The sequence below is a fragment of the Gouania willdenowi genome, chromosome 13 (assembly GCF_900634775.1).
Source record: "Gouania willdenowi chromosome 13, fGouWil2.1, whole genome shotgun sequence".
In the NCBI taxonomy this organism is placed as follows: domain Eukaryota; kingdom Metazoa; phylum Chordata; class Actinopteri; order Blenniiformes; family Gobiesocidae; genus Gouania; species Gouania willdenowi.
Window position 1 is genome coordinate 3,251,058 of NC_041056.1, and position 26,589 is coordinate 3,277,646.

At 41.4% G+C, this 26,589-nt stretch overlaps 2 protein-coding genes across 9 annotated transcripts; both read left to right on the plus strand.

Annotated features, from left to right (window-relative positions):
* Positions 1-1,252: 1,252 nt before the first annotated feature.
* nyap2a (neuronal tyrosine-phosphorylated phosphoinositide-3-kinase adaptor 2a) lies at positions 1,253-15,974 on the plus strand. 7 transcript variants are annotated; one of them, XM_028464040.1, is made up of 7 exons: positions 1,253-1,453; positions 6,151-6,373; positions 6,595-6,914; positions 7,040-8,038; positions 11,430-11,555; positions 12,582-12,697; positions 14,628-15,974. In XM_028464040.1, exons 2-7 carry the CDS (start codon positions 6,168-6,170, stop codon positions 14,832-14,834), a joined length of 1,974 nt encoding a protein of 657 aa, XP_028319841.1. In that variant the 5' UTR covers positions 1,253-1,453; positions 6,151-6,167; the 3' UTR covers positions 14,835-15,974. The 7 variants fall into 7 exon arrangements, with proteins under 7 accessions (XP_028319841.1, XP_028319846.1, XP_028319847.1 ...); XM_028464045.1 differs by having other exon boundaries at positions 12,585-12,697; XM_028464046.1 differs by lacking the exon at positions 14,628-15,974 and adding an exon at positions 12,883-14,596.
* Positions 15,975-20,027: 4,053 nt separating this feature from the next.
* LOC114474073 (cytochrome P450 2C31-like) lies at positions 20,028-25,839 on the plus strand. Of its 2 annotated transcripts, XM_028464048.1 has the most exons (9): positions 20,029-20,253; positions 20,319-20,481; positions 20,550-20,699; positions 21,307-21,467; positions 21,548-21,724; positions 22,833-22,974; positions 23,453-23,637; positions 23,710-23,851; positions 25,213-25,839. In XM_028464048.1, exons 1-9 carry the CDS (start codon positions 20,044-20,046, stop codon positions 25,392-25,394), a joined length of 1,512 nt encoding a protein of 503 aa, XP_028319849.1. In that variant the 5' UTR covers positions 20,029-20,043; the 3' UTR covers positions 25,395-25,839. The 2 variants fall into 2 exon arrangements, with proteins under 2 accessions (XP_028319848.1, XP_028319849.1); XM_028464047.1 differs by having other exon boundaries at positions 20,028-20,253; positions 23,453-23,851.
* The last annotated feature ends 750 nt before the right edge of the window (positions 25,840-26,589 follow it).

Consider the following 26,589-nt stretch of genomic DNA (forward strand, 5'->3'; position numbering starts at 1 on the left):
ATGTGATGCTGTGTGCAGCATGTGCTTACATTGCTGTAACACACACTCTACACATCTGTAATACACACTCTACACATCTGTAATACACACGCTACACATCTGTAACACACACTCTACACATCTGTAATACACACTCTACACATCTGTAATACACACTCTACACATCTGTAATACACACTCTACACATCTGTAATACACACTCTACACATCTGTAATACACACTCTACAAATCTGTAATACACACTCTACACATCTGTAATACACACTCTACACATCTGTAATACACACTCTACACATCTGTAATACACACTCTACACATCTGTAATACACACTCTACACATCTGTAATACACACTCTACACAACCTGTCGTTTATATCGTTCTTTCATTTATTTACATCGTCATTATCCATTCGTGAGTCTTTCTCACACTAATAAATTCAACATTCTAAGGTTTTTCTTTCTTCTTTGAATTAATCAGCTCTGAGGGTAAATGACAACAGTATTATTAAATTAGGTTTATTCCCATTCCATAATTAAAATACACACACACACACACACACTTGGTCTACTGTATCAGACAGAGATTGAAAAACACAGAAATACACAGCGCTCGACCCATCCTGACCCATTGGGTTCTTTTTGGTTCTTTTTGGTTCAGGCAAAGATCTTCATGAGCTCTAATTCCCAAATCATTACTTTGTTCATCTCTAACTGAAGACAACACAGCAGCACCATTGGATTGAATAGAATTAGAAGAACGTGTGGAGTCAGAGCGCCCCCTACAGGAGGTCAGAGTGAATCACTCTAACTCTCTCATTCTAACTCTATCTCAGAAAGATGCTTTTATTTTTCTGACTGAAATGTGTGACTTTTGTTAAACGATGAGACTTTGAAAAGCTTCACCTGTACAACATTACTATGGCTCAGAGCAGCCAATGGGAGCTGAGCTTTAGTCTGTCCTGGATTTAAACGGAACCTCTGTCATTAAAGCCTGACCTACAGCTGATCATGATTAATAATAATAGAATGATTCATAATGATCAGAATTAGATTATTAACAATGATTTGAATGATTAATAGTGGTTAGAATGAAAAATAATGATTAGAATGATTAACAATGATTAATGCTACAGCGAGCACATTGCACACACACACACACACACACACACACACACACACACACACACACACACACACACACACACACACACACACACACACACACACACACACACACACACACAGGGAGGAGCCAGATGTGTGTGAGGATGCTGTCTGGTTGCCGTGGTTTCAGCTCCCATTTCATGGATCTACCACCAATGAAGATGTGTGTGTGTGTGTGTGTGTGTGTGTAGGGAATTAAGGAGGCGTTAAAGAAGCAGCAGATTGATCGTCTGACGGAGGTGTGTGTGTGTAACTGACGGAGGAGGATGGACAGAGTCTGAGTCTAAGGTAAGTGTCTCTGTCTCTAATGTGAACTGATTATTATTAATAATATTATTGTTTCTTAGAAACAGATTCATTTCTCTGTTGTCGGCACAGCCGCCATGTCACAAACAACCATAGGAAGGTTTTAAATCAGAGGTTCAGTCCTGGGCCAATGGGAGATGAGTCGAAGGACGATTGCTTTTAGGAGATGTTAGACAGGTGTCTCTGTCTGTCATCCATCCCTCCCTCCATCCATCCATCTCTCCCTCCCTCCATCCATCCATCCATCCAGTCATCCATCCAGTCATCTATCCTGTCCTCCTTTCTCCTCTGTGTCCTCCTCCATACTGAGGCATTACATCATGCTCCTTGGAGGGATGCTGCTGTTGCTAGGTAACTACCGGCTGACTCCATGTCCCATTTTGAACGGATGCTGAGAGGAAGGGGGGAGGGGGGAAAGAAGCTATTTCAGTTTAGATATCCTAACACACAGTGCATATAAAAATGACATCTTTACTGCAGATGTTTCTCATGAAGGACAAACATGATCTAATGAAGGATTATATCAGAATAGAAGAACATCCAACCTGTGGATGGAAGAACATCCAACCTGTGCATGGAAGAACATCCAACCTGTGGATGGAAGAACATCCAACCTGTGCATGGAAGAACATCCAACCTGTGGATGGAAGAACATCCAACCTGTGCATGGAAGAACATCCAACCTGTGCATGGAAGAACATCCAACCTGTGCATGGAAGAACATCCAACCTGTGGATGGAAGAACATCCAACTTGTGCTGAAATCTGAGCACATACAAACATTTATGTTCAGATGGACACAATATTTCATCAACATTAACTCAGTCAGGATAGACTGAGTTAATGTTTCATTAACACTATAACGCATAGCTCTATGACAGACACTTGTTAACACAAAATAGTAATAATAATAATAGTAATACATCAACTTTATATAGCGCTTTTTTGGGGACTCAAAGTCACTATATAGAACACAAAAAATAATTAAAATAACATAAAAATAAAGAAATAACAATGAAAGTTAAAAAAAAAAGGTTAAGGAAAAGCAAGTTTAAAAAGGTGGGTTTTAAGGAGTGTTATAAGTCTGCATTCTTGATGGGTTGATGGAGTGAGTTCCAGAGGGCGGTGGCGGTGGCAGCAAAGACTCAGTCCTCCAAGGTTTGGTGCTTAGTGTGGGTGATGGCGGGTGGGACAGTGTTGTTGGAGGAGCTTGGTGAGGTAGGCAGGGGCCAGGTTACGGAGGCACTTGTGAGGAGGAGGAGCTTGTAGTTAATGTGATATTGCACAGGGTGCCAGTTCTTTGGACTGGGTGTGTGTGAGAAGATGGGCAGTGAAGTTCTGGATGTATTGTAGTTTGTGTCAGTGAATTGTGGGGAGTACATAAAGAAGACTATTACAATAATTGAGTCTGGAGGTCTGGAAGAGGGAGGGATGGAAGCAGGCGATACACTGTCGGTGAAAAAAGAATGTTTTTGTAATGTGTTTAATGTGTGACTGAAATGAGAGGGTGGAGTCCATTATGAAGCCAAGGTTGTGTACAGAGGGGGGGAGTGACATTGTGGCCGTCAATGAGGAGGGTGATGTTCTGAACAGAGGGAAAAAGAGATTTGGGTCCGGTGAAAGGATGACGGCGGTGATGGATTTGGTGGAGGTAAAGTTGAGTATCATCGACGTCGCAGTGGAAATTGAGCTCATGTGGCGAATCATTTCATCGAGAGGGAGCATGTAGATTGTGAAGAGGAGTAGGCCAAGCACTGAACCTTGGGGAACACCGTGGTTGACGGGGGAAGTGTGGGATTTGCAGTTGTTGACAGAGACAAAGTGGTGACAGTTGGAGAGGTAGGAGGTGAACCAGAGGAGTGCTGAACCAGAAATGCCTAGTGATTGAAGGCGGCAGAGGAGGATGGTGTGATTGATGGTGTTGAACGTAGTGGACAGGTGGAGCAGGAGGAGGATTGATAATGAACCAGTGTCAGGAGGAGAATTTTAGTGACTTTGAGGAGGGCTGTTACTGTGTTGTGGTGGGAGCGAATTCCAGACTGGAATGTTTCAAAGAGCTGAGAGGAGTGAAGATGTTGTTGGAGTTGGGTGATGACCAAGCGTTACAGGATTTTTGACAGCAATGGGAGATTGGAGATGGGTCTAAAATTGTCCAGGTTCACAGGGTTGAGACCAGGTTTTTTCATGAGGGGTGTGATGGTGGCGAATTTGAGCCAAGAAGGGACAGAGCCAATGGTAAGAAAAGTGTTAATGATGTGGGTGATGAGAGGGATGAGAGTGGGAATGCAGATTTTAAACAGGGGTGATGGGATGAGGTCAAGATGGCAGCTGGAGAAGGTCATGGTGGAGAGGAGTTTGCTAGTGTCGGACAGGGACAGAGGGGAAACAGAGGGAAAGCTATGGGAGGTGAGTGGAGTGAGTTCAAGGTCTGATGGCAAAGAAGCTGAGGAAGTGGATGCCAGTGAATGATGTATGGTTTGTATTGCATTGCATTTTTTTTTATATAAATGCGGACGTGATATTGTTCTTGGGTTTGGCCAGTTGAGCAAATGTGGAAAATAGAAAGCGGGGGTTTGAGGAGATGGAGTGGGTGATTTGAGAATAGTAATTGGAGCGGGCGGTTTTGATGGCGGTGTTGTAAGTAGTGACAGATTGTTATAAGCTTGGGGGTGGACAGTAACACCAGTTTTTCTATGGAGTCGTTCGAGTTGCTTTTGTTGCTTCTTGAGGTTGTAGAGTTCTGGGGTGTACCATGGGGTAGAGGTGGAGAAGGAGACTGTGTCTGCTTTGAGAGGGACAATCTGGTTGAGGCAGGAGGAGAAGGTGTTGTTGTTGTAAAAATGTACAAGATTGGAAGCACTAGGATCTGTGGGAAATGGGGAGCAGGTGGTCACACAAGATGAGGTCTATTATACAGGTTATGGATGATGAGAGAGGGTGTGGAGCAGACCAGGTCCAGGATGTGACCATGGTTGTGTGTGGGTGAGGTAACATGACATGCTGAGTGCGGTTAAGGCAGTTTAAAATGTCCAGGAAGTCAAATTAATTTATTTAATTGCAAAAACAAAACATGCATTGCTGTCTTAAAAAGATTGCACTTCTTGTAGTGCTGACCTTTGATAGCATGTGCAGACAAAGGGAGAAAAATAAATAAATAATAATAATAAAATAAAATGTCCAAGAAGTCAGTAGTTATTTTGGCAGTGGGGGAGTCAATATGAATGTTAACATCACCAAGGAGCAGAATGGATGGGGAGGTGGAGCACAGTTGGGTAATAAACTCAGTAAAATCAAGAGAGGAATGATTGACAGGATTTGGGAGGGCGGTAGATTATGACAGCAGTGAGTGAGTTGGAACTAGGAAGTCTATCTGCCAGGTGCTTAAATGAGGATACAGCCGGGATAGGAATGTGGCTCCGATGGATGACAGCAATGCCTCCGCCTCGCCTTCCCAGTCTGGGGTTGTCAATGTAGGAGTATCCAGGTGGGTGGTCTGATTTAATGCAATGTATTCCATGGGTTTGTGCCAGCTTTCAGTGAGACAGAGTAGATGTAGTTTATTGTCCATTATGAATTTGTTGAGGAGAAGGCTTTTATTATTGAGTGACCTTGTGTTGAATAGTGCTGTCTTGAGAGGCTTTTATTGTGAAGTCTGTGTGGCGGAAGTTGGAACGGGCAGGACGTTATGTTGGGTCATGTAACAGGTGCGCGGATGACGTATGCGAATGTTGTTGTTCTGCCGGTGTTGGGAGGGTGAGAGCTGCAGGCAGACCAGAGAGCAGGAATGCTGTTTTCGGTGCTAAAGTTACAGAAAAGTGTGCGACGGGAGCTTCTGTGGATGTAGGGGCGACAACGGAGGAGGCAGTGCTGTTTCACGGTTGTAGTGATGTCGAGCGAAGGAGGAGCGCAGTTGATGAGTCTGTTGATCTGTGAAGACGTGTACCGGAGAGCCATGTTTGGAGCCAGGGGTGGCAGCAGCCGCGGAGAGACCAGCAAAAAAGTCACGATCAGTGACCACATCACTGTTGGACTGTTCCGGGGTGCGAACCGGCCAGTAACCAGGCTGTGAGCCGTTTACAAAGCTAGAGTTCGTGTCCATCTTCGGCAAATGAATCCACAGCCAACACACAGTACATTAAAGGGTTAGAATCCAAGCCTGGCATGATGTAGACATAAAAAATGAGCCATAGTCAAATATAAGTGGGATGTGACCTCTGCACGACCTTCATGTCAAAGGATGAACCTGCATCATAGCATTGCTATAATCATTTATATATTCATCCAAAGGTCAAACTTTAAAGAATAATTAAACCCTGAGGTTCTGGTTCACCTGCTTTTAGGCTGGGAAAAAACAGGCCGAGGTTATGGGCGGAGCTCCTCGAGCTGTTAAGACACGCCCACTCACTCTCTAAATGAGCAGACAGAGAAGGAGGTCAGGATGATGTTTGTTTTGTGTAAAGCACTTTGGGTTGTCTTGTATATGAAAGGTGCTATATAAAATTTTTTGACTTGAGCGCCCCACCCTCCCATCCCCAGCCTCAGCCTCAGGGAGTGTTGTGCTCCTGGTGAGCTCCTCAATTAGGTGAACACCAAATTCCACTGCTACCCCCCAGGTGTAGGGGGAGGGAGGAGGGTAATGAAGCCACAGATGCTGAGCTTTTATGTGTTCTCTTCTGAAAGGTGTTTGAGGAGGTGTCATGACATCACAGGAGGAATCTTCATCCTTCAGGAGGTTTCTCCAATATGTGGAAGACAGTGGGCTTCGAACATATGATGGTTTGGTAATTCAAAATGCTTCCGACATTGCCAGAGAGAGCAACCGCCTACGAAACCAGAACAACCAGACCTACATCCAGGAAAAACAGCAGAAAAAGAGACGCCAAGACGAAGACATCAAGAAGAGGTAGTGAACATTCAACTTTCCTTGTGTGTTACTCCTACAGTCAATAATTAATTAAACAATAATGTGGTTTGTGTGTGAGTAAAGAACACATTGATCTCTGCTGCTGGACAATACAACTCTGGCTTAAGAGGATCTTTTTGATCAATTTGTGGTAGTTGTAGTTAGTATTTAGTCTGTGCAACATGCTGTGTGACCCAACCCAAACAGCAGCTTTTGTTCAGTTCCAGGGCTGGTGAAGATGTAACCAGTGCACCGTGTGGAACTTATGCTGGGAAACAGTTCAGAATGGGTTTCATGACCCTGCCGGCTCCACAGGACCGACTGCCCACTTCGTGCACAGGCTTTAGTGTCCGATCGCAGTCTCTGCACTCTGTGGGCGGGGAAGAGGATTACTCTATAGACAACCGCAAACAACCCCCACCTAAACCTAAGAGAGACCCCAAAACCAAACTGAGTAGCAGCGCTGAGACGGTGGACGGAGACAGCAGAGTCTCCACACAAGACTTTCAGGGGACCAAAGAGTTACTGGAACAGGCTGAAGGTGAGAAAGTGAAGGTTGGTTCTGATTTGATGTTTTCAGTGGTATGAAAATCAGATGTTAGATTTCTTACTGTAGCCCTCATTGATCTGTGTGAATGGTTTCCTGTGTTGCCTATCTTCTCTCAGGTCTACCATCATCTCAAAGTTCTCTTCAAACTGAAGACTGCAAAAAGCTGCCTCCTCCCAAACCCAAGAGGAACCCTAATACCCAGCTGAGCACCTCATTTGATGAGTCCTACATTTGTAACAATGGACATAGGAAGTCTTCCTCACGTTGGGACAAGTCTTCGTCTCACACTATGTCCCTGAGAGACGCGGGCAACGAAGAACCGGTTTACATTGAGATGGTGGGAAATATCTTGCGAGAACTTGAAGGTCAGAATGATGTGGAGGACCAACAAAGTGAGTCAGTGTATGAGGAGATGAAGTTCCCAATGTTGGAGGACTTCCTCCAGGATGCACACGCTGCTGTGATGGACTCTGACGTCTGGACATCACGCAGCTCGCTCTGTGACATTCCTCCACCTTTCCCCAACCTACTAACTCCTCGCCCGCCACTGCTGGTCTTCCCTCCTGCTCCGGCTCAATGTTCTCCAAACTCTGACGAGTCCCCACTCACTCCGATAGACGTGACTCAGCTGCCAATGTTTGAAGATGTTTCCTACAACAAGTCGGGCGACCCTGAACACCAACACTCCTCCAGCCATCACCGTAAAGAGCGAGACGGAGACCAAAAAAAAGACCAGGCACACACCATCACGTCCTCCGGGCGTTCGTCAGCTCCTCCTCTACCATCCAACTTTTACAACACATCCTCCCACAGCGTGCATGCTTACCGTCGCAGCCAATCAGCATGTCCGTCTCCGGTCAGCATGGGCCGCTCATTGACGCCCCTGAGCCTGAAGAGACCTCCACCGTATGACGTGCTCATAGCAGGAGGAAGTATGCCTTACTCTTCATCCTCATCCTCGTCTCACAGGACCTCCACTCATGGTTCCATGCAGAACATATCAACCCGATCACCAACTCCAACCAGTCCTTTGGAGGAACTCAACCACTTCTTCACCTCTGGTAGACGGATGATGAAGAAAGGATCGGGTCGAAGGAAGAGCAGTGATGGAGGAGGTGAGGAAGTGGTTCTGCTTTTTCTGTTATTGATTACAAACACTGATGGGGTCAAAGCCAGTCCTCGAGGGTCACTGATCCAGAACTCCTGAAGCTGATGAAGTATCATCAAGCAGATAAATCTACTACCTGCTGGATTGGTGGCTTTTGAAGACCAGGGTTGACATCCATGATTTTGGTCATGCATTCAGTAATCAGAGCCAATCAGAGCGAGACTCAAAGTCAACAAATGAATGATAGCGATGCTGACAGAGAAAAAGTTGATAACATTTCTATAGATCAGTTCATGGACCTACCTGTGAACAGGTGGATGTACTGAAAAAAGGAAAGTCTGTTTCTCAATAAAATGAACTTGATTTCTAACATATTTCTTATATTCCCAAAGCTATTTACAATATCAGTTCATTCCCACCAATAGGTCAGAGGGTTCAGTGTCTATTAATTCATCCATTGAATGGAATATAACTCTACCCCACTCCGTCTCTAATACCTGAGCCACAGTCAGAACCTGATCCTCTGAGTGCTTCCTAACCTCATCAAAGCTTCAACACTTCCTGAAGCTCTCAGAGAGAAATGTGATCACAGTGTGGACTCGGGTCTGCTCTGATAGGACAGAAGCCCTCAGCTGATTGGCTGAGTGTCATATGCATTGAGCAGAGTTTCTTCCTGAAGGTTTAAACTTGGTCTTCAGGGAAAGACCTCGTACAGCTGCACACTAGTCGTCATTTGGAAGACCTTTAACCAAGTTTAAATCAAGTTATTTCTGCTGTGAGACACTCAGGATGAAAGCTGTGAAATCGATGCTTCAGTGTTCACATGGAAGACACACAACAATCATCACACATACAGAACACAGAGCGGCTCAGGACAGACTGTGACCACAGGAGGGCGCCATCATTAGACTAATCATGTGTAGGACAATACATAATCATATTACCTCAATGGACTCAAGTATATTACATATGAGTTAAAGGCAAATGAGAAAGTAGATAGTATAATAAGTGTTTGCTGTCCTTTATCTGTGTGAAGTTACTTTATAGCCAAGGACATCATGGAAATGCTAATGCTAACAATAAAGGTTTGAAACCTGTGATCTGGTGGATGATATATTATCAGGCCACAGTTGTAAATAAGAACTGTGTTCTCTTTGCCAGGTTAAATAAAAAAGCAGCAGACTATTATTATAGTTTAATGACACAAAGAAATATACAAATTAGAACTTTAAACACTGCAACTACAGTTTGACAACACGATACTAAACACTTTACAGAAGGTGATGCTGGAAGGAATTAAAGTAGGAAAATGTTCCAAAGAGTTTTTAATGGTGCTGAGAAAAGAAACAATTGTGTTCATTTCACAGAGATTCTCAGAAGTTCGCTGAAGGCTTTCCTGCCATTGATAGGATTCTGTGAGATCAGGAAGGAGAAGCCGTAGAAAGGAGGAGAACGTACTGTGGAACCTATTTAATGGTTGGTGGGTAGGACAGGGTTAGAGTTAGACAAGAACATATGAGGTGGACTCCTCCAGGTCCGTGTGTTCAAAGCAGTCCAAACCTGTACTGTTCTGGTGGTGGGTTTTGTTCTCCAAATGTGGGATTAGTAAACTGGGATCCAATCTACAGAGATGTGGTCGGACACGCTCAGGTGTGGGGCTTTCAGGCTTTCTAGTCAAGTGTATTTATATTCACTTTTCATGTACAGGACAATTCAAAGTGCTTTACACAAAACCAACACCACAGTAGCGCTAGCACACCATAAAATTACATTTAAAAAATGTGGAAAAATCAAAACATGTAAAACATTATCAATCAATAAATCAGGATAATATCACATTAAGTAGTGTGACTGTTTATTTAAAAGCAGTGTTGAATAAAAATGTCTTTAAACTTCATTTAAAAGTGCTGAGACTTTGGGCAGAGCTGCAGTTTTCTGGGAGTTTGTTCCACAGATGAGGAACATAAAAACTAAACGCTGCTTCTCCATGTTTTGTTTTTGTTCTCAAAACATGAAGTAGGTTTGTCCCAGACCATCTGAGACCTCTGGGTGGTTGTTTTTGGAACAGCTTGGTCCTGTAGCATTTAGTGCTTTTTAAGCCAGTAGCAGTATTTTGTAGTCAAATATCTGATTGATTGGAATCCTGTGTAAAGATTTGTGTACTTGGGTTATATGATCCACTTTCTTTGTGTTTTTAAGAACTCGGGCAGAGGGTTCTGGATTAACTACAGTTCTTTTTTAATAGATTTTTTAGTAAAAGCTCTCAGAACAGTAAATATGTAAAAAGAAAACAACACATCTGCATATTCCTCCTCAAAGGAAAACTATTACACCCATGTTCTCTGTCCAGTGTGGAGGAGGTTCCAAGTAGTAGCAGAGAAGCTGTTTTTGACCATGTTTGTCCTGCTTTGATGTTCCTCAACCATCAACCTGATGGCAGTATTTAAAACAGGCCACGCCCAGGATGGGACATATTCTCAGGATGGAACATGTTCTCAGGATGGAACATGTTCTCTTCTCGGGATGGAACATGTTCTCAGGATGAAACATGTTCTCAGGACGGAACATGTTCTCAGGATGAAACATGTTCTCAGGATGGAACATGTTCTTAGGATGGAACATGTTCTTTTCTCTGAGATGGAACATGTTCTCAAGATGTCACATGTTCTTAGGATGGAACATGTATTTTTCTCTGAGATGGAACATGTTCTCAAGATGTCACATGTTCTTAGGATGGAACATGTTCTCTTCTCGGGGTGGAACATGTTCTTTTCTCAGAATGGGACATGTTCTCAGGGTGGAACATGTTCTTAGGACGGAGCATGTTCTCTTCTCGGGATGGAACATGTTCTCAGGATGAAACATGTTCTAATGATGGGACATGCTCTCAGGATGGAACATGTTCTTAGGGTGGAACATGTTCTCAAGATGTCACATGTTCTCAAGATGTCACATGTTCTTAGGATGGAAAATGTTCTCTTCTCGGGGTGGAACATGTTCTTTTCTCAGGATGGAACATATTCTCAGGATGGAACATGTTCTCAGGATGGGACATATTCTCAGGATGGAACATATTCTTGGGATGGGACGCATCCTTGACAAAGCTTTGGGTCTTTTGAGAGACTGGCAACTGTGCAGGTCCTGAAGGGTGGGTTTTTGGACCCTCTGGAGGTCCTTCTTGGATAGACTGAGAAAAGGACTTGTTGAAGATTCTGGTGAGAATTCCAGCTGGTCTGCAGTCTTTTAACAGACACCACATAGTCCAGCATCCTTGGGTTCTCCAGTACATGAGGAAGGATTTCATTCAGATCATTGTACTTCAGACAATTGATCTTTACTTGTAAACATAGAAAGTGATGAAGTAGAGATCACTGAGACTGTTTCACTCTCCTCTGTAGGCGACTGCAAGTCTCTGCCAAGATCAGACGGCAAAGCTCGGGATGTGCAGTGGAGTCCAGTTTCCAGCAGAAAGGGGAGATCTTCTGTCAGTCCCACCATGATGCTGTGTGGAGGAGCAGCAGGAGGTGAGCTTCTAAACACTTCACGTTTCACATCAACTCACATGTGTTTGTTATAATAGTGCTGTGAAGAGATTTTTTAAAAAAGTGTGATTAATTAATCATGCTCTGTAATTAATTAAACTAATTAATCTCTTTTTTATTCACAACTAAAAAATGCTGAGAAACGTCCTCAACTTAAGGCATTTTTTATTGGAATTACATTATTGTGGCAGATGAAAACATTGATATATAACAAAGTGACTTTATAAAGTCACTTATTTTAACAGATGCAGGCGTAGACATTTACATTCTGCTGTATTTGAGACTCGTCCTTTTGTCAATCTCCAAATAATAGAAAATACAAATGAAATAAAGCGTTATATGGAGTGATATAAGTTAGAATGTTATGAACAGTAAGAACACATTGTTGTAGTTTGTGCATCAGTATTATGGGTATAACGGGAACTCTTGAAATAATAAGTGCATCGCAGACTACAAACCTCCCAGGAACCTCACTGTGCTCAACACTCTCCGCCGGTTCTACACCCATTTTGAGGACCCCCACACCTCCCCCACCACCAGTGGAAGGAGCCCAGCTGAGGTGAAGAGGATTAAGCCGGGTACTGGTGGGTACTGGTGAGTACTGGGAGACAGCTCCCTGAGGTGATAATGGGGGGGAGGGACATGGAAGCTGCTCTGTGGTAGAGTGAAGACTACCCACCACCATGGACATCAACTGCAGATGCAGAAAGAGGACCACCTTCATCATAAGGGACCCCTAACCCCGAGAACTCCCTCCCCACACCAGCAGAATGACTGTTGAACTCTAGTGGCGCTCTGTAGCCCCGCCCATTCACATTCGGCTGCTACTTCTGTGATACCTTGATACTTGTTTGCACATACGTGAGATTTTCTATTTCGTGTATATATTTATAAATGTAACTTCATTCTGTACATGAACATCATTGAACTGCATTTAAATCCACGTGTGTCTCCTTTAGTCAGTCTCTCTGCACTAATTACTCATAGTTTAACCCTTTATGTTCTCAGCAGAACCAAAGCCTTTGTGTAAACTGGGTCGTTCTGCCTCAACATCAGGAGTTCCTTCACCTGGTGGGACTCCACAGCGCCACCTACATGACGCACATCACCATGTTCTAAGCCAGGTACCACGCCTTTGAACGCTTGTGTGTGTATGTGTGTGTAACCAGGTGGTGGTACTTCTCCCAGTAAATCTCTTTTTTAACTGGACCTTTTCCCAGTAAAACATCACTGTATTTGTATGAACTCAGAGAATGAATGAATATTAGATGAAAATGTGACAACTTAAATTCTGTTGTTTGTTCTTTAGCGTCACAGATGAAAGGTATTGGTATGACGAAGATACGTTTGATATGAACTTCTACAGCTTTGTGTGTTGATGATACTGTAGTCGTTTAATGTGATCTTAAGGTTTCTTTGTTTAACATCCACTAACTGGATTCATTAAAATAAACCCTTTTCTTTCAATTCAATCAACAGGAAATGATCTGTGGTATAATTTAATCACAGTATATTAAACATGTTTTAATCTTATTTGATTTCAATGAGCTATCATCTAACCTAGACCATTAATACTAACCTAACAAATCAAACCATTTCAAACACTAACACCTAACCTTGTAACACCTAAGTAAAAACAGTGTCACCACAGCATAAAACCAGGATAAAGAACAGGAAGGGGATTTTTCTGGCTTTGACTGAGTTTTTTGCAGCTGAAATATTTTGCAATTTGTGGCAAATCAGAATCATTCACACTATATTAAATGACCTTTGTTTGTTTTAAATAATTTCTTATATATATATGTGTATAGATAGATAGATACCGACAGCGTTTTGCCCATTAAACATGTAGATAGAATCTTTCTGTAACCTTTTCAATCCCAGCGGACCCGCCGGTGGGGGCAGCTCCAGCCTCCGTGACTCTCACGGGTCTAAATGTTGTAAAGAATGAATGAAATCACACATTTCACATCTCTCTGTAATCCTAAGAAACTACTCAGCTGAAAGTGTAGCCAACCCACATTCACAGCACACACACACCAGGCCGTTATGTTCAAAGACGCTCAGTCCTCTGCTTAACTAAAGAAACACAGAGCTTAATAACAACAGCCTACGTGAAACTACAGGCTGAGCTGATTCCATACAGGTCGGATATGTTGCGTACCAAAATCAGAAAATGCAAAGTGTAAAATTCCTGCAAGAGCTAAAGAAAGACATCATCATCAAAAGTTTACTAACTACATAAAGTAGGAGGAATAACTCTGGCCCTGATGGAAATAAAACACTGTTAGTTATTATTTATTAGAATAAAGACTTACATGTATCATCATTTCATCATCTGTTGTTTTTGTTCACATTCATCCTTTAACAACAAACATTACTAATGCTTCAATAGCAGAGCATTAACTGGGTTGTTGGTTCTAATCTCATGGCTCCTCTGAGAGCTGGCGAGGTGGTGGGGGGGGTTAGAATGTGCTTGTGACTAAGCTAATGCTAATGCTAACTGTATTTGTAATGGAGGTTTGGACCCTAACCCTTCAATGACTCCGTTCTTTAACATTGAAATGTGTTGATGTGTCAATGTGTATGTTTCATTAAATAAATAATAAATGGTCCAGCCTTAACAATGACAACAGGAGCACTTGTAAAATAAACTGTCATCTGTCTATATGTCTCTATGTGTCTATGTCTATGTCTGTTTGTGTCTCCATCTGAACACCATGTCAGTAAATTCAAGGATTTTAAAAACAGATTACAGGAAGTACATAAATATACCAAATAAATATAAGTCTGATGCACCTCACAGTGTTAAAAGACACTTTTTTTAATCTTTATTTATAACTTTGGGACAGAGGAATAACAATTAAGGTTTGGAAGTTGAGATAAAAAGCTGAAATTAAACATTAGGATTTACAATAATCTAATATAGGAAAAACAAACGCTTCCAAAAACAAACTGTTTCTTTTAAAACCTCACAAAACATTCAAAGCAAGAGTGTGAGGATGAGGAACCTGTTCGCGCTGAGCTGTTCTTCATCTTCATCTTCATCTTCAGATGCCGTGGCTCTGCAACGACTCCACCATGATGGAGATCATCGAGAAGAAAAGAGTTCTTTGTCGAGAAATTAAAACCCATCAGAGACCCGAGAAGAATCTGTGTAAACAGGACAGCATGCCAATCCTCCCCAGTTGGAAAAAAAAACAGCCACCACCATACTCGGCTCCGCCCACTGCAGCCGTGTTCTGGGACACCGCCATCTGATGAAGACTAACATCTGATGAAGAACAAACACAGAAACAGGAGGTGGAAGATAACAGTCGTCAGGTCTTTCCACGAGCTTCACTCTTTAAAATCTCACACACACACGGTCGGTTTATATACAAAGCTTTGTTGACTGAGTTAAGGTTAACCCTCTTCTTAAAAACACAACATTAAAGCCTAAATGTGTTTAGTATTTATAACAACATGTGGCATTAATCATGTGCAAAAGTTCATCCGTGACTTTGGTTTTGAAACATAAATTCATTCAGAAGAGAAAAAACACAAATATATGTTGGTTTCAAGCACTGAAGCTAAAGTTAACTCTTACTTTAATATATAATGATATATTTAAATATCCCTCTGAAGTAATACTAACCACATCAGATCATCTTCCACTCAGAGTTCATTTCCAGCTCTTTCAGGTTTCTGATCATCTTTGATAGAAGTTAATGAAGCTCTAAATAATAACCACGTGTTTTTTTAACCCTTGACTTAAAGCTGATATCTGGAGGATGAAAAGAGAGAAAATTCTAAAGCGAATGTCTCGATGTCCCTCCACTTCCTCCCCCTGCCAGTCTACCAAAAGCCACGCCTCTATGTTTGTGCACGCATGACAACAATGTTTAACACACCAACTGTTTTTCACTAATTAAACACTTGATTAAACGTGTCCATGAGAAATGTCGCCAAATCAGGGTCTGTTCAGAATCCTTTTGAAAGTCCCTCCCCCTTTGAAAAGCAGCTCCGAGATCAATTCTGTTGCGGTCACAAAGATGTTGATCCACAAGCTTTGTACCCGGACTTTTCCTTTGTTTTTTAGGAGAAGCTTTGGAGTTTTGGAGCACTCCTCCATGATGCTACGCTGCTCAGAGTGATACCTGTTTGCTGTTGTGACGCACGGCCATGCACAGTTTCTTCTACAGGAAGTCGAGGCCCATTGGCTGGGCGATCACAGCGCAATTTTATATTTGTATAGGGGTCTAAAGGACAAAGACGGGACTTATATACACTGACAGATATGAATGACCACCAGCAGTAGACCATAGTAAAAGACTAGTTAGGCATTTATTTGCATTTCAAAAGAATGATATAAAAAAGATAGATTTCTCAGAAACTCTGGATATCAGCTTTAAAGCTGCAGTATGTAAAATGGTGAGACTTGTATAGAAACAACTAGGGCTGGGCCCTCATATCTCAATATTTTTTCTGATCAGAAAGACAAATCTGGGTTCAATTTGCTGATGCAAAATGCCACACAGGCTTTTTTAAATAACAAACAGCTGCACAATATCATAACATATATTTTCTCCTCTAAGGGACAGCACGTGTGAGTGAGTTCTGTAGTGTGGCTTGTTTAGGGGAAGGTCTGGGTTAGGACGCACTCAAAGGAGGGACTTATATACATTGACGTATATGAATGACCACCGGCAGTAGACCATAATAAAACACTAGTTAGGCATTTCAAAAGAATGATACATAAACATAGATTTCTCAGAAACTCCAGATATCAGCTTTAAAGAACACCAACTATTAGATAATCAGGGTGTGGTTCAAGGTTCAAAGATAGACTTCACTCATGCACAAAGTGAAATATTTTCTAAAATGATGTTAATAAAACAAAGTGCACTTCTTTATTTTGTAATTTTTGAACAAACATGGAATATAAACATGTTGAAAATAAGATGTTATCCATTAGAAACTGAAAAGAATCCCACACTGTATGGATGCAGGTCTCACTATGGGCTCGTGTGTGTGTGTGTGTGTGTGTGTGTGTGTGTGTGTGTTAAACCTTTTGGTGACGAATGAGTCCAGTGTTTCTAAAGGACTAATGAAATGATGTCCAATCATATCAAAGCTCACAACATCAGTTCATTCAAACATGTTCACATTGTCACTGTTGACGGGTTGTGATGTTAGTGTTTGCACAGTGAGAAAAAGCAAATGAGCAAGGAAAACGTTTTGCACTAAGAAGAGTGTTTAAAGTATTTATTTTCTATGATGCCAGGATGAAAAGATGATCGTGTTTTAGTTCCAATTTTTATGGATTGCAATTATTCAAATAAATGTGTTTCTAATAAAGCAGCAAATTGTGTGTTTCTATAGGAAATGGAAGTATTTTCAAAGGACAGATAATAAAGTACACACACATCCTTTCCCAGGCTGGGCCTCAGAGACGTGGGGGTGATGGTGGGGTGGGGGGGGGGGGGGTCTTGGAGACATGGGACCAGGACCACAGGTTCAGGGACCCAAAAATAGCAGCTTTAGGAAAGCTTGGTCATGCTATACAGTATATAATAGCAAGTGTCTATTTGTACAGTTGCCGTACGGACGGAGGGTTATGGTTCTTAGTCATGTGACCTAAACTGACCAAATAAGGGCGCTGTGTAGAATGTGTGTAGAATGTGTGTAGAATGTCGATATATTGATACGGCAGCTGTACGGATAGCCACTGCCTATATTATATTAAATTGGGGCTTTCGCCTTTAATTGGCCATGTAATGTTAGTACATTAATGGAATTCGTCCTCTGCATTTAACCCATCCCTGAGGAGCAGCGCCTGGGGAGCAGTTCAGGGTTAAGGGACTTGCTCAACATCCCACAGTGACGGCCCAGGTGAGGCTTGAACCCTCCGATTACAAGCCCAGTGTCCTTAACCACTAGGCCACCACTCCCCCAACCACTAGGCCACCACTCCCCATATATCGCAGTGCTTCTATAGACCCATGCCACATGACGTCACAGGTCACGTGATGTACGGCCCTCCGCCATGATGGAAGAACAAGCCACCGCAGGAAACGTTTTGAAACCATAGAGATAGACTGTATACAGTATAGCGAAGCAGAGAGCCCACAGCAATGCTAAACTTTTACGCTGTGTGTGGGTGTTCTAACACTGTTCATTGATGAAGGTTCTTTGACCAAAAGCTTGGGAAATTAAATTGTTTTATTTGCATTGGTCCAAGTGTGCAGATCTATTTTTCACACAAATTTATGTCATCAATAAAATAGCTGAGATTCTGTATTGCACACTCATATTACAGATTAATTATGAAAAATTAGCCTCCTAAATCTGGATTTAACCACATGGAGTCCATTATGAATAAAAGCAGCCACTTCACAAACAAACTGGTTTAAACTTCCAGTCCTTTAAAATTTGTCATGTGGTCCATTGTGTATGAGCTGTAGATGTAGAGACGAGGTAGTTCACAATGTCATTCCTGGAAAATAAGCCACATCTTCTTTCTATTGGTCAACAGGAACGTTGTAGGGGTCATTCCCACCGATCAGACCCACTTTCTCCTTCTACTGACTTCTTTCAGCTTCTGGTAGAGAGTCAACATAATCCGTGACCTCTGACATATTGAGGCCAAACGGAGACGACCTTCGACAACTGTTTAGCACATGGGCTGCTTTCAATAAGTCAAATAACACTGTTGCTCAGCTGCTCCCATCAGTTTTTATAAGTCAGCGGAAAACCCTGGACACCTCCTCGAGTCTGAATATGAGTAATATTAATAATATAAACACTATTAAAACACTAAAGATCTCTGGAATATAATTATAAACGCTGTTAGGTTGGAAATATCAACAGAGTGAATGAGCTTGTTTATTTTTGTATCCCTCTGACCTTTGACCCCCAGGTCACACATGCACAGTTCCAGGGTGTGAAAAGGGTTATAAAAGACGATTTTACTGGAGTCGTTTATCAAGCAAATGTATATCTCCTCAAATTAAATATTATTTCATTGTTTGCATCACATTGTATGGGTTACTTTTATTTTTTCTTGGTAAACAAACTAAAATAAATAAATTCATCACCCTCTAGTGGTGACTGGGAAAAACTGCTGTGGATTTGACATTTTGTTGGCCTGGTTAAAAGGTGAGATTATAACATAACATAAACACACCATCTGCACATATTTCTCATTTCTCATGCACTTTAAAGAGGAAATGTCCAAATGTTCAAATCCCCTGATGGAGTATTTTCTTCTCCATCTGCTGTTGGTTGATGAGCACAACGATTGTGGACAGGAGCCAAAGTCTGGGTAGGCTTTGTGCGCTTATCTGAGATTTCACCCTTAAACTTGTAATCAAGTTTGCACTCTTTCTAGAGATCAACACCAAACATCACATGCATTCCTCTCCTGAATGCTGGGCATGGATTGGCTAATGATTAGTGTAGCGCTCAAACTGAACCTGGACTGTGTAACTTTGTGTCTCTGCATCTCGACACAAAGGGCATGCACTAACTTTGCATTTTTAAGTGAGGCAGTTTAAACAACCTGTACACGCACGCACGCACGCACGCACGAACACACGCACACACACACACACACACACACACACACACACACACACACACACACAGCAAAAATACCTAACATTCTGTCTTTAAAGCTGCAGTACGTAGAATCGTGAGACTTGTATAGAAACAACTAGGGCTGGACGATATAGACCAAACCTCATATCTTGATATTTTTTCCTGAAATGGCGATATACAATGTAAATCTCAATACTTTTAATTAAAATACAATCTGACCAAAAAGAAAATTCTGGGTTAAATTTATTGATGCAAAATGCCACACAATAACATAACCGCTGCACAATGTGAGCCACTTTTGGCCTTTTTTCCTTTAAGGGACAGCAGGTTCTGTAACGTGGCTTGTTCAGGGGAAGGTCTGAGTTATGATGTACTCAGTAATGCATTTAATTGTGCTTTTCATGCTATTCTGAGAGGTAAAAAATTAACCATAAAATAAAAATGGTATTGTATATTGTAATTTACTATATCGCCAAAACACAAAACTTGATATATCTTAAATTTTGATATATTGTCTAGCCCTAGAAACAATCACTTTACCCCCTCCCCTCCCTGTTTTGAAACCCAGACAGAAAAAGTGAAAATACAGCCAAAAAAAAACCAAAGAAACAAATTATTCAGAATTATTATTTCTTCTTCAATACGCTTCCATATGAGACGACGGTGTTTAAAAAATAAATGAAACAGCTAAAAATCTTATGTAGAGATGAATATATGAAGATGAATGCATGTCTTTGGGATTGTGCAACACTTCCTATGCAGAGTGAGAGTGAATAAACACTAGATTCAAAGTAAATCGCTGGCAGTCATTAAATGCACAAGGTTCACATCCTGGCCCACGGCGTTAGTGAGAGTCAAAGTCCACCAGTGACTTTATATCCACTCGATCATGTATAAAGGTAACACAGCAGGAGGTGGAGGACCTGAGAGCAACATGGACTTGTACACTGTGGTCCTGGCTGGGATGATCCTCGCCCTGCTGTGGATGGTCAGGGTGAAAAGCAGGAAGAACAACCTGCCTCCAGGACCCCCAGCACTGCCCCTCATTGGGAACCTGCACCAGATAGACCGATATGCTCCTTTCAGCAGCTTCCTGGAGGTCAGATCAATACCAAAAAATCTTCTGATGTCGTTTATTGAATTCCTGTGATTTTCTTTGTGCAGTTCAGTAAAACCTACGGCCCCGTGATGACCCTCCACCTGGGCTGGCAGAGGACCGTGGTCATCGCGGGCTACGACGCAGTGAAGGACGCCTTCATCAACCAGGCAGACGACTTCATGGGCCGAGGACCCCTACCCATCCTGGTCAAAGCCAACACCATCTACGGTATGAGCCCCTCCTTCCTGTCTGTTTCCTCTCATCAAAACTCTACAACAGCTTCCTGTCTCTGGCAGCGTTGGCCAACAGTAACGGTGAGCGCTGGCACCAGCTGCGCCGCTTCACCATCACCACCTTGAAGGACTTTGGGATGGGACGTAAAGGGATGGAGGAGTGGATCCAAGAGGAGAGCCAGCACATGAGGGCCTACATTCACTCACTCAAAGGTGAGTTCACACACGCTCAAGAAATACTAAGTCATGGGCCAAACTGTCTGGTTTTTTTCTAATTGACTTGTAAGCATTTTCATATGTACATATGTTGTTTCCACCATTAATAGTGCTATTATTATTATTATTATTATTATTCTTTAGGGATTCACCAAAATAAAAAGACTTTAAACAGAAGTACAGAAAGAAGTATTACTGAGTACTTGTCGTGTTTTACGTCCTGAGGCGGGGGAGTCTGACGACTTTTATTTTGAAGCCCAAGGCCATGTCATTTGACAGAGGTTTTGCTGAGTCATGAGTCCGGTTGGCCTGACAAATGATAGAGGTTTTCCTGATACCTAACTCTGAGACCTGAGCATGTCCTAAAACGTACACCATAGTGCACAGACTCGTAGCAAGTATGTTTTTTTTTAACACTGAATAGAACAACAAACGTCCCGTGCATCAGTTTTAATCGCAAACTCAAATCAAACAGAACAAAAACGTGTAAAAAAACAAACTTTGGTTTGTTCGGTCTTGGAGAGCACCTGTTACCTGGTTATCATGATGGTGTCCAGGAGAAAGATTTCCTGATAAAAAAATGAATGAGTTGTCTTCATCTCAGGGAAACCATTTGATCCGACCTTCCTGATGAGCTGTGTGGTGGCCAACATCGTTTGCTGCTTGGTTTTCTGCGAACGCTTCGATTACGACAACCAACAGTTCCTGGGCCTCCTGAACGTGCTGGTGAACGTGCTGAAGTTTGGTTGCAGCCCATACGGTCAGGTCAGTTCCACCTCTGGAACCTCTGGAGGACTCTCCCAGTTTCCTAGAATCACTCTGAGGTTCTTCTCCTCCTCCCACAGCTGTACAACATCTTCCCCACCCTCCTGGAGTACCTCCCTGGGCGACAGCATGCCGTCTTTGCTCAGATCCACAAAGTAAGAAAGTTCATCGGGGACAAGATCCAGGACCACAAAGACAGTCTGGATCCAAACTCCCCACGAGACTACATCGACAGTTTCCTCATCCAGATGGAGAAGGTGGGCTCTTATATACTCTTAATTATTGTGTTGTTATTCTACATTTATCACGTTATCCCGTGGCTCAGGTGGTAGAGGGTCGTCTTCTGATCGAGAGGTTGGGGGTTCGATCCCAGTACCTGACTATGTGTCGAAGTGTCCTTGGGCAAGACACTGAACCCTAAGTTGCTCCCAGTGGTCGACTAGCGCCTTGCGTGGCAGTCCTGTCCCACTGGTGTGTGAATGTGAGAGTGATTGGGTGAAAGAGCTGATATGTAAAGCACTTTGAGACTGTTTCCGTGGTGATAAAGCTCTATATAAATCATGTCTATTTACCATTTACTATATATAAATATATTCCCCATATCGCTACATTGAAGCAATTCAACTTTATTTGCATAGCGCAAATTACAACAATAGTCATATTGAAGCGCTAATTAAATGATAAATATAGAATTATTTCTAAATTGTATTTTCAATATTTTACTCATGAGGGGTGCCAAATGTAAAAATTCAGTCATTGTTTCATAGCCGACATATGTTGAACATTTGGCTCACTTTTCTTTCATTTGAGACAGAAGTTCATGTTAAACAGCAAATTCAATATCATTGTTAAAAACGTGTACACATGAAAAAGAAATGTACAATTTAAATCTAAATGCTAAATGTAAACCCTTGTAGCGCTGACCTGCCCACTTTGCATAATTATCAAAACATTTAGCTTTACAGTTGGCGACTGATTTAACATTTAGCTTTAGATTTAGTATTTAGATTTAGATTAAACATTTAGATTTACAGTTAACATTGAGATTTAGATTTCTTTTTCAGGTGTACACATTTTTAAAAATGATATAGAACATGCTGTTTAAAATAAATTTCTGTCTCAAATGAAAGAAAAATGAGCTAAATGTTCAAAACATGTCGGTTATGAATGAGTGACCAAGTTTTGACAATCGTTCACCCCATAATATCCTCATTCCATTTGTTATTTTATTCCTATATTTTATTTTATTTTTTAAATATTATTATTTCTAATTTGTTTTTTAAACATCACTGTAAATAAACTAGATTCAAAGGTAAAGAATGCCCATGTGCTCCTAATGTGTTTCTAAACCTGTGACGTTCTCAGGAGAAGAACAACCCTAAGAGTGAGTTCCTCCTGGACAGACTAGTGGGGACAGTGTCCAACCTGTTCCTGGCTGGGACAGAAACCACCAGCTCTACCCTCAGACACGCCCTGTTGGTCCTCATCAAGTACCCAGACATACAGGGTACACACACACACACACGCGCTCACACACAAAGTCACGTCAGCCTTTAGAATAATGACCATCGGATCATTAATACAGGAAACAACACTTTTTGTCATTTCGTATTTTTTGTTGTTGTTTCGTGTATTTCTGTTGCCATTTTGTCTATTTTTGTGCTTTGGGAGTCATTTTGTGGATTTTTATGGTCATTTTGTGTATTTATGTGGTCATTTGTGTTTTGATTCATTGTATTTATTGTTTTGCTTATTTCTCTGTATATTTGAAGTCTTGTGGGTTTCTGGAGTTGTATTTTGCATTCTTTTGTAATTTTGTAAGTTTTTTTGAGTAATTTTTATTTTTGCAGTTCTTTGCATTGCTGTCATTTTGCGCATTTAGCTTGGAGGCCGCCAGTTGCTCATGCCTGTACTACAGTGTGTTGTTTGTTGGGTGGGCGGGGCTAAATGACGTGCACTAAATGCCTCTGCTTTGCTTTGCACAGAGAAAATGCAGCAGGAAATCGATGCTGTGATCGGCAAACGCACTCCTGGGATGCAGGACAGGAAGTCCCTCCCCTTTTCAGACGCGGTGGTCCATGAGATCCAGCGCTCCCTGGACATCGTCCCCTTCGCCGTCCCCCACTGTGCGCTGAGGGACATCACCTTCAGGGGCTACAGCATCCCTAAGGTACGACCACGTCTGTTTCAGAACAGGATCGACTTTAGACGCTTTTTAATGAATTGTTTGTTTGTTTGTCAGGGAACTAAAATCATCCCCCTGCTGCACTCTGTGCTGAGGGACGAGAAGCAGTGGGTGGACCCCTGGTCCTTCAACCCAAACAACTTCCTGGACCACAACGGGAACTTTAAGAAGAACCCGGCGTTTATGCCGTTCTCTGCAGGTAGAACTTCCCTGAAAATTAAAAACAATGACAACATTGGAAACTAGAATATAAATAGGGCAGTTAATGCTAATGCTAGGATAATGCTAATGGTAGGTTATTGTTATTGCTAGGCTAATGCTAGGTTATTGTTATTGCTAGGCTAATGCTAGGTTAAAGCTAATGCTAGGTCAATGTTAATTCAAGGTTAATGCTAATGCTAGGCTAATTCTATTGCTATGTTAATGTTAGGTTAATGTTATTGCCAGGTTGCTGCTATTGCTAGGTTAATGTGAAATTCATGTGAATGCTAGGCTATAGCTATTGCTAGGCTAATGACAATGCTATGTTAAAGCTAATACTAGGCAATATTAATGTTAGGCTAATTCTATTGCTATGGTAATGTTAGGTTAATGTTATTGCTAGGTTGCTGCTATTGCTAGGTTAATGTGAAATTCATGTGAATGCTAGACTAATGACAATGCTATGTTAAAGCTAATACTAGGCTAATTCTATTGCTATGGTAATGTTAGGTTTATGTTATTGCTAGGTTGTTGCTATTGCTAGGTTAATGCGAATGCTATTGCTAGGCTAATGAAAATGCTATGTTAAAGCTAATAATAGGTCAATGTTAATGCTAGGCTAATTCTATTCATATGTTAATGTTAGGTAAATGTCATTGCTAGGTTATTGCTAGGCTAATGATAATGGTATGTTAAAGCTAATACTAGGTCAATAATAATGCTAGGCTAATGATAATGGTATGTTAAAGTTAATACTAGGTCAATATTAATGCTTGGCTAATGTTAATGCTAGGCTAATACTATTGCTGTGCCAATGTTAATTGCTATTGCTAGGCTAATGCTAGATAATGCTAATGCCAACGATAAGCTAATGCAGTGCTCGTGGGCCAGCACCTGCATCCTCACTTGCATTTTCTTCAGGAAATGCAAACATTCTAGATTCTGATTATATATTATTCCTTAACAGGATAGTTATAATTCACTGTAGGGCTACATTGTATATGGAATTACATTATTGTGTTTTGTAAGTGTGCAAGAGTGGGGGTACATAGGTTCAGGTTAAATGTCTGAAGGGGTACATGACTGTGAAAAGTTTAGAAACCACTGAACTAAAACAAAAGTAAAAATCTAGAATTCAGTAATATGAGCTACTATGGAGAGAAAAGTGAGCTATCACAGAAAGAATGTACAAAGTTAGGAATAGACAACAGGCTAATGTTCCAGAACTATTCGGATTGAAGTTTAATTTGGAACGGCCATTTCAATTAGGAATTAAGTGTTTACAAGGTCAGTTTAAAGAGGATTTACCTTTTATTCTGAATTAAAGCGCTCATGTAAACGTGTCCACTGTGTTTATAGGAAGGAGAGCCTGTGCAGGAGAGTCTCTGGCTAGAATGGAGCTGTTCATCTTCATCACGTCCCTGCTGCAGGACTTCACCTTTTCCTACAGTGAAGGTCCCGCCCACATTGACCTCACCCCTGAGTTCGCCAGCTTTGGAAAACTTCCACACAGATACAACATTACAGCCACGGCTCGATGAGAAACGTTCTCACCACGCCTTTAAGATGATCACTCAGCTGCTCTACCACTGCAGGACATCACACCTCAGATCATCATAACACACTCCCTGCAACAATAAAACCCATCTATAATTTTTTTTACTATCAATAATAAAAACTTTATGAGGCTGTTTTTTTGTTCTTTATCAAACACAGTCACTGGCTCAGGACTAAGGTTGGACTAAAGTTCACTACATTGTTCTTTAGAAATACCGCTTAGCATTGGAAACAAACCACTATTCATCATCTTTATAGACATACAGTATATAGATCGACAAAGTATCAAATTCAACCCATCGGAAAATTTTAGTGCAGTTTAGTACAAGAAATAATTCTGCTATAGATATCTGATCTGTCCTTCACTTTGATCACAAGCTGGGTTTCCATTACAGATTTTCCCAAAATAAAAGTGATATTTCAAAATGTCGACAGAGTATAATTGCTCTATGAACATTGTTTCCATTGAAAGTTATTTTGGGCAGGAGCCTCGCGACTACTGTGAAATCTCATCCCGCAAGACTTCGCCGCAGGAAGACGGAAGCTCCAAACCTCCTTAAAACACTCCACATTCCTTGTTGTTTCACTAATAATTTTTATGTTTAATGCTAAGAAATGTCTGGGTCTTCAATTTTCATCAACACGATTCATTTTCAGACCAAAAAGCCACGTCTCCATTCCATAAACCTGGAGAACATGATTCTCTTGAGGTTAAATTGGTAGTTTGAGCTTTTTTCTGTTAGGCAGGTCCCTTAGTTTTATGATTAACATTTTCAAGTTTTTTAAAATGTTAAACTCAAAGTTGCTCTTGGTATCATTTGCATTTTTTTTCTCTCCTTGAAACATTTTATTTACAAATTTGATCTAAAATGAGTGCTAATTTCTCCAGGTGTTCATAAAAGGTAACAGATTTAATTTATTTCCATGTACCAGTTTTCTACAATTTGCTGGTTTAAAAACCCTGTTATTATTGAAGGGACATTTGTTTTACTTTTCACTTTTTAACGTAAGTACATTTAGTAGCATGTACTTTTTTTACTTTTCCTTAAGTAAGGTAGCAACTTCAATACTTTTACCAGAGTCATTTTTTATTCTATACTTTTACTGTATTTTACCTTGTTTCTGGACTTGCAAAAAGCCTTTGATAGGGTCGACCACTGTCCTCCTGTCTAAGCTTTC